The sequence below is a fragment of the Erinaceus europaeus genome, chromosome 11 (assembly GCF_950295315.1).
Source record: "Erinaceus europaeus chromosome 11, mEriEur2.1, whole genome shotgun sequence".
NCBI classification, from domain to species: domain Eukaryota; kingdom Metazoa; phylum Chordata; class Mammalia; order Eulipotyphla; family Erinaceidae; genus Erinaceus; species Erinaceus europaeus.
The window spans coordinates 118,038,738-118,056,087 of record NC_080172.1 but is presented as its reverse complement, the minus strand read 5'-3'; the positions used below and the strand labels follow the sequence as shown (position 1 = coordinate 118,056,087).

At 57.9% G+C, this 17,350-nt stretch overlaps 2 protein-coding genes across 6 annotated transcripts in view; one reads left to right on the top strand and one right to left on the bottom strand.

Annotated features, from left to right (window-relative positions):
* The window catches only part of MICOS10 (mitochondrial contact site and cristae organizing system subunit 10), a 228,848-nt gene extending 224,993 nt beyond the window's left edge, over positions 1 to 3,855 (bottom strand). Inside the window, exon 1 of one of the 2 annotated variants that reach the window (XM_060200951.1) lies at positions 3,851 to 3,855. The gene's annotated coding sequence lies outside the window, so the exon portion shown is untranslated. The remainder of the gene's footprint in view (positions 1 to 3,850) is intronic. The other variant, XM_060200952.1, reaches the window with a different exon arrangement.
* The window catches only part of CAPZB (capping actin protein of muscle Z-line subunit beta), a 108,492-nt gene that overhangs the window by 89,800 nt on the left and 1,342 nt on the right, over positions 1 to 17,350 (top strand). For 3 of the 4 annotated variants that reach the window (XM_060200916.1, XM_060200915.1, XM_060200914.1), the window contains exons 7-9: positions 10,880 to 10,945; positions 11,405 to 11,481; positions 12,860 to 12,972. In XM_060200916.1, the coding sequence (XP_060056899.1) occupies positions 10,880 to 10,945; positions 11,405 to 11,481; positions 12,860 to 12,962 (246 nt within the window). In that variant the 3' untranslated portion in view covers positions 12,963 to 12,972. The remainder of the gene's footprint in view (positions 1 to 10,879; positions 10,946 to 11,404; positions 11,482 to 12,859; positions 12,973 to 17,350) is intronic. The other variant, XM_007538539.3, reaches the window with a different exon arrangement.

Here is a 17,350-nt window from a genome sequence, read left to right as displayed (position 1 = left end):
GATGTGACATAGAGAGGGTGGAGAGAAAAGTGACTGGTGAAAATCAGAGTGTGACAAAGAGGGGGCAGATTACACGAGAATCCTATCACTGAACCACAAATGCCCTGGAGGGAGGATGGAACTTGTTAACAGCGGTTATGTAAATAGAATGCAGTGGCTATGTAAATAGAATAGTGTTAAGCAGGGGGGATTTAAACCAAATGAAACAGAAGGGGTCTCATGCATACCAACACCTCCCCACTCCCCAGATTTTTTTTTTTAATAAGAGATAAATTCAGGTGGCAGGTAGACAGCATGATGGTTCTGCAAACAGACTCTCAAGCCTGAGGCTCCACAGTCCCAGGTTCAGTCCCCCACACCACCATAAGCCAGAGCTGAACTGTGCTCTGGTAGGAAAAAATAGAGAAATAGGAAAACAGACTCTTTAAAAAACTAACAAAAATCTGATTCTTTGTCATTGCAAAAGGAACCTGCTCAGGCTGGGCAGGCAGAAAGAGAGAGAGAAATTCCAGGCGCACCGTGCCTGGGTCTGGCAGGCTACTCTCCTCAGGAGACCGTTGCTCAGCATGGTGTCTGTCTGCGGCCCTGGCTTACATCTTGCCTCTCACTGTCTCAGGGTAAAGAGATGCTCTTTTAAAACTAGCAGAATCAACACATTACCAGATGCAAGGACCTGGGCTCAAGTCCCCGGCCCCTACAGAGGGGCTATGAGACCGCTCTGCAAACAGAGCGGTCTGTCTCCCACCCTTTGTCAAAAACAACAAGGGCAACAAAAGGGAAAATAAATTTTAAAAAGAAAGCAAAGAACAAAGTTTAAATAAAAAAATAATTTTGTGGGGGCTGGGTGGTGGTGCACAGATCTGAGCTCGAGCGCCCGGCTCCCCACCTGTATGTGGAGTGCTTCACAGGCGGTGAAGCAGGGCTGCAGGCGTCTCTGTCTCTCTCCCCTCTCTGCCTCCCCCTCCTCTCTCAGTTTCTCTCTGTCCAATACAATTCATAGTGCCGGCACCGAGCCCCAGCTAATTTAAAAATAAGTCACTATAATGACTTTTTTTAAGGGAGGGAGGGGGTTGAGCCCTGATTCCGCAGCAGTCCACTGACCTGGGCTGTTTGTCCAGCACAGAATTTCTTCTTTTTTTTTTTTTTTCCTCCAGGGTTATTGCTGGCTCGGAGGCCATTTTTTCCCCCTTTTGTTGCCCTTGTTGTAGCCTCGTTGTGGTCATTATTATTACTATTGTTGACGTTATTCGTTGTTGGACAGGACAGAGAGAAATGGAGAGAGGAGGGGGAGACAGAGAGGGGGAGAGAAAGACAGACACCTGCAGACCTGCTTCACCGCCTGTGAAGCGACTCCCCTGCAGGTGGGGAGCCGGGGGCTCGAACCGGGATCCTTACGCCGATCCTTGCGCTTTGTGCCACGTGTGCTTAACCCGCTGCGCTACCGCCCAGCCCCCAGAATCACTTCTGTTGCTCGTCAGGGAGACGGGCTCAGTGGCCTGAGGAGCCAGAGGTGCGTCACGTGACCGGCTGCCCGTGGGGAAGCAGGTTGATGTCGCAGAGGAAAGACAGTGGCGGTCGGCAGACATCTTTCCGCTCGGAAGAGCTGCGCGGCACAGAGAGCCGGTGTGCGAGTCCTGTCGAAGGCGGGGGCCGTGCCGGCAGTCGGAAGGGAGCCTCCGTGGTTTGCAGCAGGCCACTGGGAGACAGCAGCCCAGAGAGAAGGGGCTGAGGCAAAAGCCTTTAAAAGGAGGGCTGGGGACACAGAATCGCGGTTCTACAAAAAGCTCACAGGTTCGGTCCCCAGCACCACCGTAATCCAGAGCTGAGCAGAGCTCTAGTCTTTCTGCGTCTTCCTGTCTGTATCTCTCTCCATCTCTCACATTAAGATCTAGTGAAATATTTAAAAGCTAAAAGGACAGGGCCGGGTGATTGAGCGCACATGTTACAGTGTGCAAGCACCCGGGTTCGAGCCCCCAGTCCCCACCTGCAGGGGGAAAGCTTCACAAGTGGAAGGGCTGCAGGGCTACAGGTGTCTCTCTGTCTCTCACCCTCTGTATTTCCCTCTCGATTTCTGTCTCTATCCAATAAATAAATAAAGATACTAAAAAAAAAAAAAAAAAAAAAAGCCAAAAGGACACGGGGAAAGAGGCGGTGCTCTCTGACCGGGAAGAGAAAGCTGTCTCCTCACAGTGGAGCCTGGCGCTCGGCACGCTGAGGCAAGTCTGCTCGCTTGGGCCTGGCTCCGCACACCAGCCGCCGAGGATGGAACTGGGTGACTCCACAGGGATCCCAAACTCCTCACAGGGAACATGAGTCCTGGGGGCCAGAGCAGTCTTGAAAGCGCCTTGAGCCACAAGATCTTGCCATCCGAGAGGGCCCCAAGGTCACCTCACCCGGGCTTCCAACCTGAGAAGACACCGCGTGTCCTCCCTAGAATGTGTAGGGAGCCTGCTGTCCTGCCCGGGACTGTAGCCTGGCCTTCCCTGCCCGTCCCCAGAAACAGGGAGCGTGCAGAATGTGCCCGGCGGCTGTCTCTGGCACCTGCGCTGTGCAGTCCGCCAGATGGCCGGCCCTCGGCACCCCACCCCTTTACGGAGACTTTGCTCTCACCCCTGATTTTTTTTTCTCCCTGCTTGTGACATTTATGTTGAACCTTGGCTTCGCCAATTCCAGTGTCTTCTTTCCCTCGTCGTTTTGTGACTTGACATAAGCTGGCCCTGTGTCTTGGTAGCAGCTCAAAGTCAACTGAGAGGCTCCTAGCGTGGCCACCGGAGACTGACGGTCTGTCTGGTCATCGTCGTGGGGTGCTTGCACTTAGGAAGCCCACTGAGTACCGCTTCACCTGTCCCAGCCAGTGCCCGTGAGCTCTGAGTGGCCGTCCTCTCAGACCCTGGCTCGCTGCCTGCCCGAGGGCCCGCAGGGCCGTGGTTTCCTTGTCCTTAGCCCCACCAGGGTGCACCCCGGCTCCATGCCTCGTGCTCCTTTGTCCCGTCCTCCAGACTTGTGGTCCCAGACAGGCTCACCTGTGTCTCGGGGCACCTGGGCCTTGCCGTGCATCTTCAGATGGCCTCTCAGAGCGCGAGAATCTGGGCACATGCCCAGCTTTACCGAGTAAGACCCAGTGAGAACCAGCTGCCGCTACCTTGAGCCGAGTGTCCTCGGTGACATCCCCCAGCTGGTCCTTCCAAGCTGGCGAAGGCGGACTTGGAGCTGAGCCTGGGAAGGGCTGTCTTGGTTTCTGCTTCCGCTCCCGCTCGGAACAGTTCAGAAATGTCAGGCCCTCCCGGGGGAAGGTCTTGACCTCGTGCCAGTGCAGTGCCATGTAGGGGTCCCTGTACCCACAGGGCAGAGGCAGGACAGAGCAGCTAAAACCCCAGAGAAGCTGGAGTCGGCAGGGCTGCGGCTTCACTGAGAAGCCCCTAAGAGGGAGCGGAGTGTTCCTCCGCGGCTAACTGTCGGCCTCCCGAATGCAGAGTGCCTGAGTGCGACTAGAAGTCCTTGTTTTTCAGTAAGATAGGTTTTTTTGAAGAATGAGAGAGAGAGGGGACACCACACTGGCATGCATGATGCTGGAGATAAGACTCGGGAGCCCGTGCCTGAGAGTCAGTGCTGTGCCCACCCCGCCACCCCCCCCAGGCTATGCTGTTTGTTCTTTTAATAGCTATGGGGGTGGGGGAGTCGATGACAAAAAAGATGAGCTGAGTGACTCTTCTTTTGTTGTTGCTGGGGCTTCATACTGACACGACTCTGCCACGCTCTGCAGACTCTCAGATCAAAAGTGAAAGAAAGACTTGGGGAACAGAACGGGGCGGGGGAGACGGCAATGGTAACACAACGCTTCCCACCACTCCTGCGGCTGCCTCTCCTCCACGTCCCCTCTGAGAAAAGCATGCTCGCCCCTGGGTGGGCTTTCTCCTGGCCTCGTTTCGTGATCCTTTTACTAGTCACGGGAGAAGCTGCCTGCATCTGAAGAAGAGTGACGCATTGCCGAGAAGACCTGAAACTCTGCAAACCCGCCTTGGCTGCCACAGAGGGGCTGGGGCCCGGAAGGAGGAGTCTGGGGTCTGATGCTCACTGGGTTGCAGCCCATCGTCTCGTCTCGCAGGAAATGGGCCCTTGTTTTCCAGGAACCCGGGCCCGGGGGCGGGGGGGGGGGGGAACAGCCAAACCCCCAACCGGCCTCCCAAATGCTAAGTCTCTACCCGGAGACCTGCTCGCCGCACCACGTACTGCACTGAGCTGTTTATAATTCCACCCGGTTTACAGTGACCTGCACAAATATTTAATCCTCCGTCTTCCTCTAATAGTCTAAATCAGAGCTGTCAGCCCACAGCCGGGGTCTGGTTCCGGCTTACCGTGAGCTGCGAGGCCTCCTGCCAAGCCAAACGCAGGCCTGGTGAGCGGCTGTCCTCAGCACGCCGGGCCGGGCCCTGTTTGGATTGCCCTGTGCCCTCGGGCTTTAACGAGGAAACTCAAGCTCTGCCAGCATCCTAGTGGCCGCTCCCAGACCTCTTCGAGCCGCACAAGAACCAGCCGGGGCCGGGCCCGGTGTCAGCTGCTGTGCGAGGCAGGCAGGGAAGCCGTGAAGGAGACGGCCAGACCGGGTGTGCAGATGCGGGCGGGGGCTTTGGCGATGAGTTTTCCCAGCTGAGCCTTGGGGAAGATGTCTGTGGTCGCCTTGGCCGGGAGATAAAGGGCTTCCAGGACGGGAGAAAATGAGCGGGCGCAAGCGGGCGAGAGTCGGTGTCCCCATTCTGCAGGTGGAGAAGCGGCAGTCTGGACTGCGGAGCAAGTCGTCCGAGGTGACGGGGCGATTGGGAGGCGTCGCCGAGACAGGGCCACCACACAGGCCTGTGGCGGGCGTCCCCCATCTGAGGAGGCTGGGGCTCGGCTCCCCTTCCCCTTCCCCGGGGCAGCCCTTCCCCCTGGCATTTGTGGCTTTGTCTCCTGCCCCAGCCCCTTGCCCTCCCAGTTAAGTGGCTTCTGTGGAAGGGTGTTAAGAAGCAGATGTCCTTGTTAAGTCGAGCGGTGATGGATCATTTGAGCTACATGTCGCATCTGCTCCCTGACACCCCAGGTGTCTCCTCCCAGGCCACTCTCCCCTTCCCACTCCCCTTCCCATCCCTCCCCGCACCCACACCCACACCTGTCTCCTCTGCTTTGGCCCCCACCCCCACCAGAAGATGTCAGCGGGAAAGCAAGCAGATAAAGCGATCTGGCGGTCCCTGCAGCTGTGGGGCCCGGGCAGGAAAGCTAGGCCTCACAGCCAGAGCGGGGGGGGGGGGGGGGGGGAGATGCCCTTGGCGGACCGCCTCCTGGGCCCCAGGGGGAGAGCTGTAGAGCGAGCCAGGTGCCGACATGTTGAAAGGAAGGTGCACCGAAGGGTCGCTTCTGCCGGCTGACGGCTGGGATGTGGGAAGGAGGCGAGGCCGTACATCTCCGGAAGGAGACCCCAGGTTTCTGGTCGGGTGCGCCCTGCAGAGCCTCATTCGACCCTCCCCACCCCGCCCTAAATTTCAGATTCTAGACGTTCTGAGATTGGAGTGGAACCTTGTGTCCAGTAGGGAGTTTAGGATGATGGACTTTTTCTTTAACCTTTGTATTTATCACTAGAGACAAATTGAGAGGGATGGGGAAGATAAAGAAACAGAGACCCCTGCAGGTGGGGACCGGGGGCTTGAACCCAGGTCTTTGTCACGTGTGCACTCAGCCAGGTGCGCCACCGCCTGGCCCTAGGGTGGTCATCTTGGAGCGGGCCCCTCCCTGCGTGGAAGCAGGTGCCCACAGTGGCTCTTCAGTAAGACGCGGGCAGGGCCGCCGCTGTGTTTTCTCACAGGGAATCCTCTCTGCCTCAGGCTCCGCCGTCTGGGTGCCGGTGTGTTTTAGCTTGGGAAAGAAGCTCCTTGCCTTTTTTATATTATTATTATGTGCCTCCAGGGTTATTGCTGGGGCTCGGTGTCTGCGCTACGAATCCACCGCTCCTGGAGGCTGTTTTTTCCCTTTTGTCGCCCTTGTTTTTGTTGTTGTTGTTGCTGCTGTTGTTGGATAGGACAGAGAAATCGAGAGAGGGGGAAAGACAGACACCTGCAGACCTGCTTCACCGCCTGTGAAGCGACTCCCCTGCAGGTGGGGAGCCGGGGGCTCGAACCGGGATCCTTACGCCGGTCCTTGCGCTTTGCGCCACCTGTGCTTCACCCGCTGCACTACCGCCCGACCCCAATTCTTGCCTTTCTTCCAAGGATGGTGGTAGGGGGAGTCAGGCCAAGGCCCTGGGGTGTGGGGAGTACTTTCCACTGGGGGAGACATGCTTCCCCTCCCCTTGATATTTTACTTATTTTTAATAGAGCAGCGCTCAGCTCTCACAGTGGTGCCGGGGATTGAACCTGGGATGTCAGAGCCTCAGAAACTGAAGTCTTGTTGCTAAGCTGTCCCGCTGTCCCCCAGCTCTGTATTCATTCATTATTGAGAGGAGGAGAAAGAACCAAACATCGCGTGGCTGCATGGCTTCCAGGGGTTGAGCCTGAGGGCCTCCTGCTGACGGTCTGCACACTGCATGAGGGGAAGATGCTCGTCTGGGGGGCCTGAGGCCGCCTCGCGCCCGCCCTGCCTCCACTGTGGCCAACACGGAAGAGGAGCTGTGGGTGGAGTTGAGCAGACGGAGAGTCTCGTGGAAGTAGACAAGCTTTAGCTTCAGGCCTTGACTCAGATCCTGGCCTAGTGACTTTTTTTTTCTACAAAGTTGTTTTTAAAATATTTATTTATTATTGGATAGAGACAGAGAGAAACTGAGAGAGGAGCGGAGAAAGAGAAGGAGAGAGACAGAGAGACACCTGCAGCCTTGCCTCACCACTCGAGAAGCTTTCCCCCTGCAGGCGGGGACCAGGGGCTCGAACCCGGGTCCTTGGTGCACTCTGTAGCGTGAGCCCCTGGCCTGGTCATTTTCCAGCTTTGTGGCCTGGACCAACCACTTAACCACTTTCCTTCTCTGAAGACCAGCGTTTTCACCGTAGAACTAATGCCTGCTTGGAAAAATGAGGGTAGAAGTGTTCAAAAACGCATCTGACGTCTCGTCTCGTCCCTGTTCCGTGACCAGTAGGACAGCTCCTGCCTGCCGTGCGTCTCGGGAGCACAGACGTCCCCTCTGTAGACTCCACAGTTTGAGGCTCAGGTGAAATGTTCTCACATTGAAAGACTGGCCACCGTCCTTCGGCTGAGTAGCATGTTGGGTCCTGGCCTCCAGCCCAGCGTCTTCCTCAGCCAGAGGGACCCGAGTGGTTTCTGCTCAAGAGCCAGGGACGAGGAGCTCACCACAGAGCGGCCTAGACAGCCAGGCTCCTGACCCTTCAGGCTGCAGGCCTTCGGGCCCTGCTGGGAGACGCTTGCCCCATGGGAAGCGGTCACACAGAGGGGCTGCTCTCCCAAATCTCGCCCCCTGCCCCAGGAAGGAGGAGAGGTGCTTGCCGGGGACAAGTAGGCTGGGCTCTGACTCGAGACTCATGGACCAGCCGTGCGGCCACAGCACATAAAGACGTTTCCCTTCTGGCAGCCGCCTTCACGGCTGTAATAACAGACGCGCTGCGGGACTAGCTGGTTTGGGTGGTCAGCATTGCCGGCAGGCTGACTCTGGCCAGGTGTGGGGGGGTCGGCACGGGGCGCGAGTGAGGGGCTGTGGAAACAGGCCTGTGTGCTGCCAAGGCCTCTGCCCCCACCCCACCTGCCTTGCGGCCCTGCTGGGCCTTATCCCCAGCTCTGCTGCACCGCCACGAGCTAGGGGTGTGGCTGTGTTCTCCTGGGCAGTTGGGACTCCTGGGGGGGGGGGACCCAGATTCCCTTCCCACCCCTCGCTGTCACATCTGAACTGCTCAGTGGCTGCAGCCCTTCTGCACGTTGTAAAGTGGCCCTCGGTTCTGCAGACGACAGACACCCCAGAGGTGCGTTGCTGGTTTGACGTTCGTCAAACAACCCAGAGCCCCTTGGCCGTGGCCTCGCTGCGGGTTGTCGGTGCACAGAGCTCCATCCCTTCCCTGGAGGCGGCGGAAACTCGGCTCTCTGTCGAGCGTGGCGGGGACAGTGACGGGGACAGTGACTGGCCCTCCCGCAGCCCTTGGGCCGGGCACAGTGACCGTTTCCACGGGGGCAGAACACACCGCCGCAGCGTGTCGGCATCCGGAAAATCCCTTTGCAGAGAGGTGGTCTGCGCACGCTGCACCCTGCACGGCTCCACAGGGCTCCCTCTGCCAGGGGCAGGTGGCGACCCCCAAAAGCACAGCGCTGCAGCCCGGCCTGAAACTCGTGCTGGGCCTGGGCTGGGAGGAGGAGCTCTCCCTCCGCACTTCCTGGACACTGCTACCTCCCGTGCTGGAGGGACCCTCGGATCCCTCGTGTCTGAGGATGGGACCTTCCCAGAGTGCCTGGGACCATGGGAGGCCGCGGCGGGCCTCAGAGAAGCCACTTCTAGCATCTTCCCCAGCTGGCCGGTCAGCAGCAGAACAGTCCCCTGCCAGAACCAGTCTCAGTTCTGCAGATTCAGCCTCCTGGCTCCCAGAGGGCCTCGCAAGGCCGGAGGCTCCAGGTGACCCTCCCTGACACCTGCAGCGGCCCCGGGGCCTGTTGATTTGTTGGTGTCCTCACACCGGGGTGTCTCCACTGCCCCCGCCATCCCCTGACTGTCATGTGTGACAGACATCGGGTGCTCAGCCTCCCGGTTCTCTCAGAGTCAGAGCAGTGAAGTCTCCGCAGTGAATGGACTTCTCCTGGTCCACCGCCCCCAGCACAGCTGGGCCAGACTGGACACAGGTGACCTTGCCTTCGTAGGCACCTGGCAGCCCCCCTGCCTGTGCATGGTGGGAGCGGGGAGAGGAGCGGCGCCCCGGACGGAGGACCTCGCTGATGTCACCGCTGCGTGACATGCGTGTAGAGCCCGAGGCGCCCGACTCCCAGGAGCCTCTCCGCAGGGCTGCCTCCCAGTCCCACTCAGCGACATCGTTGTTAGAGCCGGAGGGCCTGGCTTGTGTTTGCCCAGGTAAATCAACGTACTACGGCAGGAAGAGCAGAGGTTTTTGTTTGTTTGTTTTTTAATTTTTTTTAAATTTTTTTAATTTAAGAAAAGATTAATTAACAAAACCATAGGGTAGGAGGGGTACAACTCCACACAATTCCCACCGCCCAATCTCCATATATATATTTTTTTAAGTCTTATTTAACACATACGAGAGACCAGGTTTTGCGCGAGACAGAGCGTCAAGCCAGAGGGTCTTGGGAAGATTAAGTGTCGTGGAACATCTGCTGCCTTGGCTGACTCCGAGCCTGGCAGCTGCTGCCCTTCGGAAACCGACCCGTGTTCTGGGTCTGACGGGCCCTGGCGCTCACGTCCACCCAGATGCTGTTGGCAGGACCTTGGTGACCCTCTCCACTGTGCCCTCGGCTAAGTCCCAGTCCCAGGTCAGAGAATCCTGCAGCGTGTCACAGATGTGTCTCTGGTGTCCATCCGCCACCAGCCAGGGCTGCAGCCCAGCGGCCGTCCCGCGTCCCCGTCAGCACAGAAATCAGAGGCTTCTTGTGGTGGGTGCGACTTGTTTACCTAAGGAGGGCGGAACGTGCCGGCAGATCACTCTGAGCAGCCCCATCAGAAGTCGGTGTCTGGGCCCATGCCAAACGCGCGTTTGATTTCGACCTCTAATCTTCGTCCTTCTGTGAAGACAAAGCCAGCCTCCGCCCTCCACGCTGGGCTTCCTGCAGGAGGCCGTATGGCGGAATCAGATCTGTCTGACCAGCATCTGCCCTTCTCTTCCGCTCCTGACGGCGATTAACCCCGTGCTTCTCCTCCCTAGCCTGACTTCAGTTTGAGCTCCGGCCTTCCTGAGCATTCTTAACTTCCACCTGGCCCTTGATCGCCTCCTTCTGCTTCCTTCCGTGTCTCATTTAAGCAGCAGTGCTCATGGTAGTCAGGTGTGCTGGCTTTCGGCTTGCCCGGGCTGAGTATTTAAGTACTTAGTACTCTTCTAAGCACCCTGAGAGTTCTAAAACGGGTCAGTCTGTTCTGTGAGGGAAGTGAGTCTACGCAGGAAAAGAACGGAGGAAGGCAGGGGAGACGGCACAGTGGTTCTGCCAAGAGACTCTCATGCCTGAGGCTCCAAAGTCTCAGGTTCGATCCCTGCACTACCATAAACCAGAGCTGATCAGTGCTCTAGAAGAAGGAAGGAAGGAAGGAAGGAAGGAAGGAAGGGAGGGAGGGAGGGAGGGAGGGAACCGGGGGAAACGACAGTTGGTAGTAGGTGGCTTCTCCCCTCCCTGTCTCCTCATCTGTTCATCCTCAGAGTTTTGGTTACTGAATCAGAGCTGACCCTGCTTGGGGTCAGGACGAGGAGACTGGAGACTTAACTTGCCCCAGATCCTGCCGCCTCCAGAGCCCCGACTCCACCGTTACCTCAGGAGAGAGATGGGCATGAAAGGCGGGGCCTGCGTCTGCTGTTAGTCCCCTCGCTCTCCGTCTCTTGTCAGTCGGGGCCTGTCCCTCCCCACCAGCCATTATGGTTGAGGCACATGGGCGGCTGGTCTGTGATTCAGGCCCCGGTGTGGACAGACGGCCGTGGCACTCGGGCTTTCCCAGTCGGCCCTGGGTGATGTCTCTGACGGGTGGGTTTCTGGAGGGCTCTGCCAGGGACCTCCCTGAGCCGCTTGTGGCCTGAAACTGGAGGCATTTTGTACTTTGGATTCACCGCTGCAAGCGTGGCCGTGTTCCAGCTGCCGCCAGGGCCAGAGCTGCCAGTGGCGAGAGCAGACTGTGACTCTGTACCCCGCTGAGGTGGGCTGCCCCTGTGTCCTTCTCGAGGGGCTCCTGGCCCTGTCTGACTCGGGAGGGCGTCTTTGCCTCTTGCAGATGGAGAAGGATGAAACCGTGAGCGACTGCTCGCCACACATAGCCAACATCGGGCGCCTGGTGGAGGTGAGTGGCTCCCTGGGCTCCCCGGCCCCCTCCGTGCAGCCCCGCGGCACCCTTGTCATTGGCTGTCCACCCCGGGCTCAGCTCAGGAGACTCCGTCCTGCCTCCCAGTGCACTGGGTGTGAGCTGACCCGAGCTCAGAAGGGAAGCCGGTCCCTGGAACACTCGTGGGGCCCCGGGGAGGGAGGAGCTCTCCAGCTTCACAGGAGCCTTCACGAAACTGGTGGGAGGTCTGAGGGGTGGGGATGTGGTTTAGACCAGCTTCTAGTGACGGTCAGTGCCGGCCACCTGGATGGCTGCTTCCTCTTCACCCGGGGACGGGAACGCACTGGGCACCCATCCGGGTGGGCGCAGTCACTGCCTCCCCCCTGTGGTCACGGCCGGCACTGCGGGACCTGCTAGTGGGAGGTAGGGACCTCGGGGCTCCTGCTGGCCCCGTGCCTGACCGACCTCCCTTTCCAGGACATGGAAAATAAAATCAGAAGTACGCTGAATGAGATCTACTTTGGGAAAACAAAGGACATCGTCAACGGGCTGAGGTAATGTCGCCCCTCCCCCCCCACCCCGGAAAGCACTCGCTTCTTGCAACCAGGGTCTGTGGATTCGAGCCTGGGTCTTCAGCTTTTAGCTTTCCTGTTTGTAAAGCAGGCCTCAGAGTCCCCACCGTCGAGGGCCGTTCATAGATCTCGAGAGGGCACGCACCTCTTCTGTGGATGTTGGGGTCCTCGGCCCTGGAGTCAGTCCTCTTGGTCCCCCAGCTTGTCTGTCTCATCTGGAGCATCTACCTGGCCCCTGGGGCACAGGGACCTAAGGCCACTGCCAGACCCAGGTGGGCGTGCAGTGCAGTGCAGTGCGGGCCACTGGGTTGTGTGGCCAAGTCTCAGGACAGCAGGGCCCTTCAAGCCACCGCTCTCCAGAGGCCCCCAGAGCTGCGCTGTCCTGCCGGGACTGTGGGCTGTAGTCAGGTCGCCCTTGGCTCCACTCCCATCTGGGCCGCAGCCCTGGCGCTCCGGCCAGGAGAGGTTGCCGGGCGCTCTCCAGCCTCTCTAGGCTTGTGGTGGACAGCGCAGGAGGCCAGAGCCCTGGGACAGTCCATCCTCCGTGGTCCTCACCCAGCGAGTGAGGCAGAACCCCTAGAAAACCTTAGATGAGAAAAGCCCTGTGTGAGCCCCAGTTCTCCGCGTCCCTGCGCCGTGGGGCTCGCTCCTGATCGCGGAGAGGCCGCCGTGGGCCTGCACCGGCCTTTGCATTTGTCCGGGAGACAGACTCTGATCTCCGCATTTTAAACCCTACTCTCCTCTCCCTGACTCCCTACCCTCCTCTGCTCTGAGAACTTAGCCAACCCGGTGAGTTTCATCCCTGGCCCATCTGACATCATTGCATTTATCTTGTTCTCCGGGGTGGTGGGGGGCGTGGAGCCCACCTTCGCGAGCCCCCTGCGTGTGCCCAGAGCATCCTCACTGAGGCAGAGGAGAACCCAGTGGTCAGGGTCAGAGTCCCCACCGGGGTGCCCTCCCCCACGCTCACGTGATCTCCAGCAGTGGCTGGGGACTTGATTCCCTGCAGGCAGAGCCGGCGGGCGGTGGTCTCGAGCCCCTGAGGAGCCTGCAGGCCGCCAGCTGGAGCTCAGTGGCCATGACAGCCACACGGAAGCCCGAGAGCTGCTGCCTGCGGCCTTGACAACGCCCCCCTCCCTCCTCCTCCTCTCCCTCCTTCCTCCTCCTCTCCCTCCTCTCGCTCCCTCTCCTCCTCCTCCTCTCCCTCCTCCCACCCCTCCTCGCTCCCTCTCCTCCTCCTCTCCCTCCTCCCGCTCCCTCTCCCTCCCCCTCTTCTCCCTCCTCCTGCCTGTGGTGTCACCCGCCCTAGATCCGTGTTGTCCACTCTTCCTGCACACTCATCTCTGAACACTCTCTGTAGATCTGTTGACGTTATCCCTGACAACCCAAAGTTTCAGCAATTGCAGAGGGAACTTTCCCAAGTGCTGACCCAGCGCCAGATCCACGTCCAGCCTGATAATTAAGCCGATCCAGGTACCCTGCCTGAGAGGTGGACACCCCACTAAACCGGGACTCACCCCCGTGCCCACACCCCGGTCCGGCCGTTGCCGCCAACCGCCACTAACCCGTGTGTCGGCTCCTAACGTGTAGAGTAGTCGCTCGCGACACGGCCCTGCAGCACGTGTGTGGTGTGTGCCCTGTCCCCTGGGCTGGGGACCGTCCCCCCAGCACAAAACGCTTGTCTGTCTGCGCTGCGGTTTAGCTCAGCTGCAGAGTGGGGGGGGGGCTGTGGCATCTGCCCACTCAGCCACGTGCCACAGGGCACCCTCCCCGAATCCGTTGTGTGCACCCCAACCCTCTGCAGAGGGCTCTGGAAGCCAGGTGGCCCCCTCAGTAGATGCTCAACTGCGCTTAACCTGCGAGTTTGAAGCGGTGTGTCACCCTGAGCCTGAGCACGGAGCACCGGCGGGGGTGCAGGGTGTGACCCCGACCGGGCCTGGTGCGCCCCTAGACGGGGTGCCGCCCGAGCCCCCTGGGCCAGCGTGACTCTCCGCCTCGAATGAGCTGCAGCGGCCCCCTAAATGCCTGTGCTGACAAAAAGGAAAACGGTCTCCCTTGTTGACAGTGGCCAGGAACCAGATGCAACATCTCAGCGAGTAAAGGGCAGGGGTGTGGTTTTCTTGTTTCTTGGTTTTATAAGGAAACGCGGCTGGGCGTGGCTGAGAGAACCCAGGTCTTAAGGGCCCAGAGGTCAGGCACGGAGTACGACGGGGTGGGGTGGGGTGGGGGTGGGGGTGACACTGATGTCACTAGGCAGAGACTTAGGCCTATCGGTCTAGCCTCTGCATGAGGGCACCAGCCTCAGGCCTGGGAGCAAGACAAGCCTCCAGCCCTGCTGGGACCATCACCACATAGATGTGATTATTTACTTACTATTGGATAGAGAGAGAAATTGAGAGGGCAGGGGGAAACAGAAGGAGAGAGACCCCTGCAGCCCAGCTTCACCACTCAGGAAGCTTCCCCCCTACAGGTGGGGACCAGGGGCTTGAACCCAGGTCCTTGCACTGTCCTGTGTGCGCCCCTGCCCAGCCCCCATCAGCACACTTCCGCCACACCACCGAGGGTCCTCTGGGGGGCTGTGGATGCCCGTTTTCTCCCCGTCCCATCTGCTCTGTGCGTGAGCTGGACTTCCGGGCCGCGGCTCTGGGTAGCCCTGCGACCACCCACTGCAGACTCTGACAAAGGGCCGCTCCCTGTCTGTCCACACAGGCCCCTCCCACCTTTAGTTAGCAAGGCCTCCAGCGCTGGTTCCAGGTTGCCTGGCAATGACTTTCCCAAACTCTCACCTCTTAAACGACCCTGCTCCTTCAGCCCCCAGCCCTAACATGTCTCCTGCCTGAGTCTAACCCTGCAGCTTTTTTTGGGGGGGGAGGGGGCACAGTCCAGACCTGGCATGCTTCGCTGCTTCCTCTGTGCATCCTGTTAGCCTGTTGGACGTTAGACTCCAAGCCTGTGGTGGACTGGCTGAGGTTGGGGCCAAAGAACCACCAGGGCCGACCCGGGAGTCCTTGGGCTGCTGTAGAGCTGGGCGGCTTAGGGCAGATAGTCAGCAGCCGCAAGTGCCAGCCTTTCTGACGGATGGGATTTCAGCTGTACGCGGATAGTTCAAAGTTGCTGCTGTTTTGGTTGGTTGGTCTTTGGTTTTGATTCATTTTGTTCCCCCAGAGCATTGCTCGGCTCTGGTTTATGATGGTGCAGGGGATTGAACCTGGGACCATTATGCATGACGCCCCCAGCCTAGATTCATAGTCAGTGAGAAAGAGAGAGAGAGAGAGAGAGAAAGAGAGAGAGAGAGAAAGCTTTCCTCTGGCACATGCAAAGCTGGCCTCGAACTCAAGACCTCACACTTGAGAACCCAACACTTTGTCTACTCTCCACCTCCTGGGATGCTCTTCCTGAGTCTTAACTATTTCACCTTTTATTACTTACCTGTTTATTCTTACTGGAGCTTCACTGCTCCAGGCTGACTCTTTCAGGGACAGAAAAAAAGATACACCACCACCGAACCTTCCCGGTGGAGTCCAGGCTCAGACGGGGGTAGCTTCCCTGACAGAGCAAGGGGGCACGGTCCCTGGCAGTCGCCTCCCCAGCTCCATCTGTCCGTTTCGAGGACATGTGCCACAGATTATTCTCCAAGTCAGTAGTCAAAGCTCACCCAGGCATAGCTGGCGAGGTGACGCAGTGGGACAGGTGGGGACTTGCATGTGAGGGTCCCGAGCGCAGGCCCTGCACGAGAAAGTGGCGCCCAACTAACTACTTCTCTTTTGCATTCTTTCTCATTAAGTAAGTGACGTGTTTTTTGTTTTTAGATTTTATTTATTAATGAGAAATATAGGAGGAGAGATGAGAGAGAGAGAACCAGACATCACTCTGGTCCACGTGCTGCCAGGAATTGAATTCGGGACCTCATGCCTAAGAGTCCGGTGCTTTACCCACTGCGCTGCCTCCTGGGCCACATCATGGGTGTCTTTTTTTTTCCTCCCCTTTTTTGTTGTTCTTGTTGTTTATCGTTGTTACTTTTTTATTGTTGTTGGATAGGCCAGAGATGGAGAGGGGAGGGGAAGACAGAGGGGGAGAGAAATACAGACACCTGCAGACCTGCTTCACCGCCTGGGAAGCGACTCCCCTGCAGGTGGGGAAGCTGGGGGCTCAAACCGGGATCCTTACGCCGGTCCTTGCGCTTTGCGCCACGTGCGCTTAACCCGCTGCACTACCACCTGGCCCCCAAGTAGCATGTATTTTGAAAACCTGTGTATTTACTTACGAGGAGTGAGAGAACCAGAGTATTATTCTGGCATAGAAAAGAATCAATCTGGGGGTTGAGGGTAGACCCCATAGTGGTTATGCAGAGACTCGTACCTGAGGCTCCAAAGTCCCAGGTTTCGTCACCTGCACCACTATCAGCCAGAGCTGAGCAGGGCTCTGTAGGGGAAGAAATCAGCCCATCTGGGGTGTTCCTGCCGCTCCTGTCCTCGCCTGTCTGCTCTCACTTTGCCCATCCTCCTGCTGGGCATTACTTTCCGCCCTCCTTTCTGCGCTTTCTCAGTCAGCGTGATCTGAGTGAAAGTCTGACAATGCAGGCTGTCCATGCATCCCTGAGACAGAGTCACTGCTTTGAAACTGTTACCGAGTTCACAAAGGGGCCAGTGATGGCACACCTGGGTGAGCACACACGTTACAGTGCACAAGGACCCAGGTTCGAGCCCCCCTGGTACCCCCCCCCCCCGCGTGCACAGGGAGAAAGCTTTGTGAGTGGTGAAGCAGGGCTGCAGGTGTCTCTCTTCCTCTCTGTCTCTCGCTTTCCTCTTGACTTCTGTCTCTATCCAATAAATATATTTTTAAAAATTACCCCTGGGAGTCGGGCGGTAGCGCAGCGGGTTAAGCGCACGTGGCGCAAAGTGCAAGGACCGGCGTAAGGATCCCGGTTCGAGCCCCCGGCTCCCCACCTGCAGGGGAGTCGCTTCACAGGTGGTGAAGCAGGTCTGCAGGTGTCTGTCTTTCTCTCCCCCTCTCTGCCTTCCCCTCCTCTCTCCATTTCTCTCTGTCCTAGCCAACAACGACATCAACAACAATAACTACAACAATAAAACAAAGGCAACAAAAAGGGAGTAAATAAATATTTAAAAAACAATCCACAAAAGATATCTTATAAAAAAATTAATTTAAAAAAAAAGATATTTTTAAAAATTACCCCTGGGTGTCGGGCGGTAGCGCAGTGGGTTAAGTGCACATGGTACAAAGCATAAGGACCCCGGTTCGAGCCCCCGGCTCCCCACCTGCAGGGGAGTCACTTCACAAGTGGTGAAGCAGGTCTGCAGGTGTCTGTCTTTCTCTCCTCCTCTCTGTCTTCCCCTCCTCTCTCCATTTCTCTCTGTCCTATCCAACAGTGACATCAATAACTACAACAATTTTAAAAAGAGGGCAACAAAAGGGAAAATAAATAAATATTAAAATTTTTTAATTACCCCCCCCCCAAAAAAAAAAAAGAAAGAAAGAAAGAAAGAAAAAGAGCTGCCAAACTGTCACACGCCAGTTCGGAGTTAGCGGGGAAGCTTGACACAGTGCTTGTTCGGGTCATCACTGAGCGGTTTCTCTGAGTCTCCATTGTCTCAGCTGTAAATTGGGACTTTGCCCCAGGAAGCTGAGACCTCAGTGTGAGAAAGTGTGAAATGGCCTGGGCAGAGAGCCTTCCTTGTCAGTTCTGTTCAGTCCTGTCACCACGAGTCAGGGCAGCGCCCAGAGGGACCCGAGACCCCTCGCCGCGTCCCCTGCCGTCCCGTAGCCCGGGGTACGGGGCTCCTTGGTCGCGTTCACAGCCGGTGGTGCCTCCCAGCAGCAGCCCAGCAGCCCT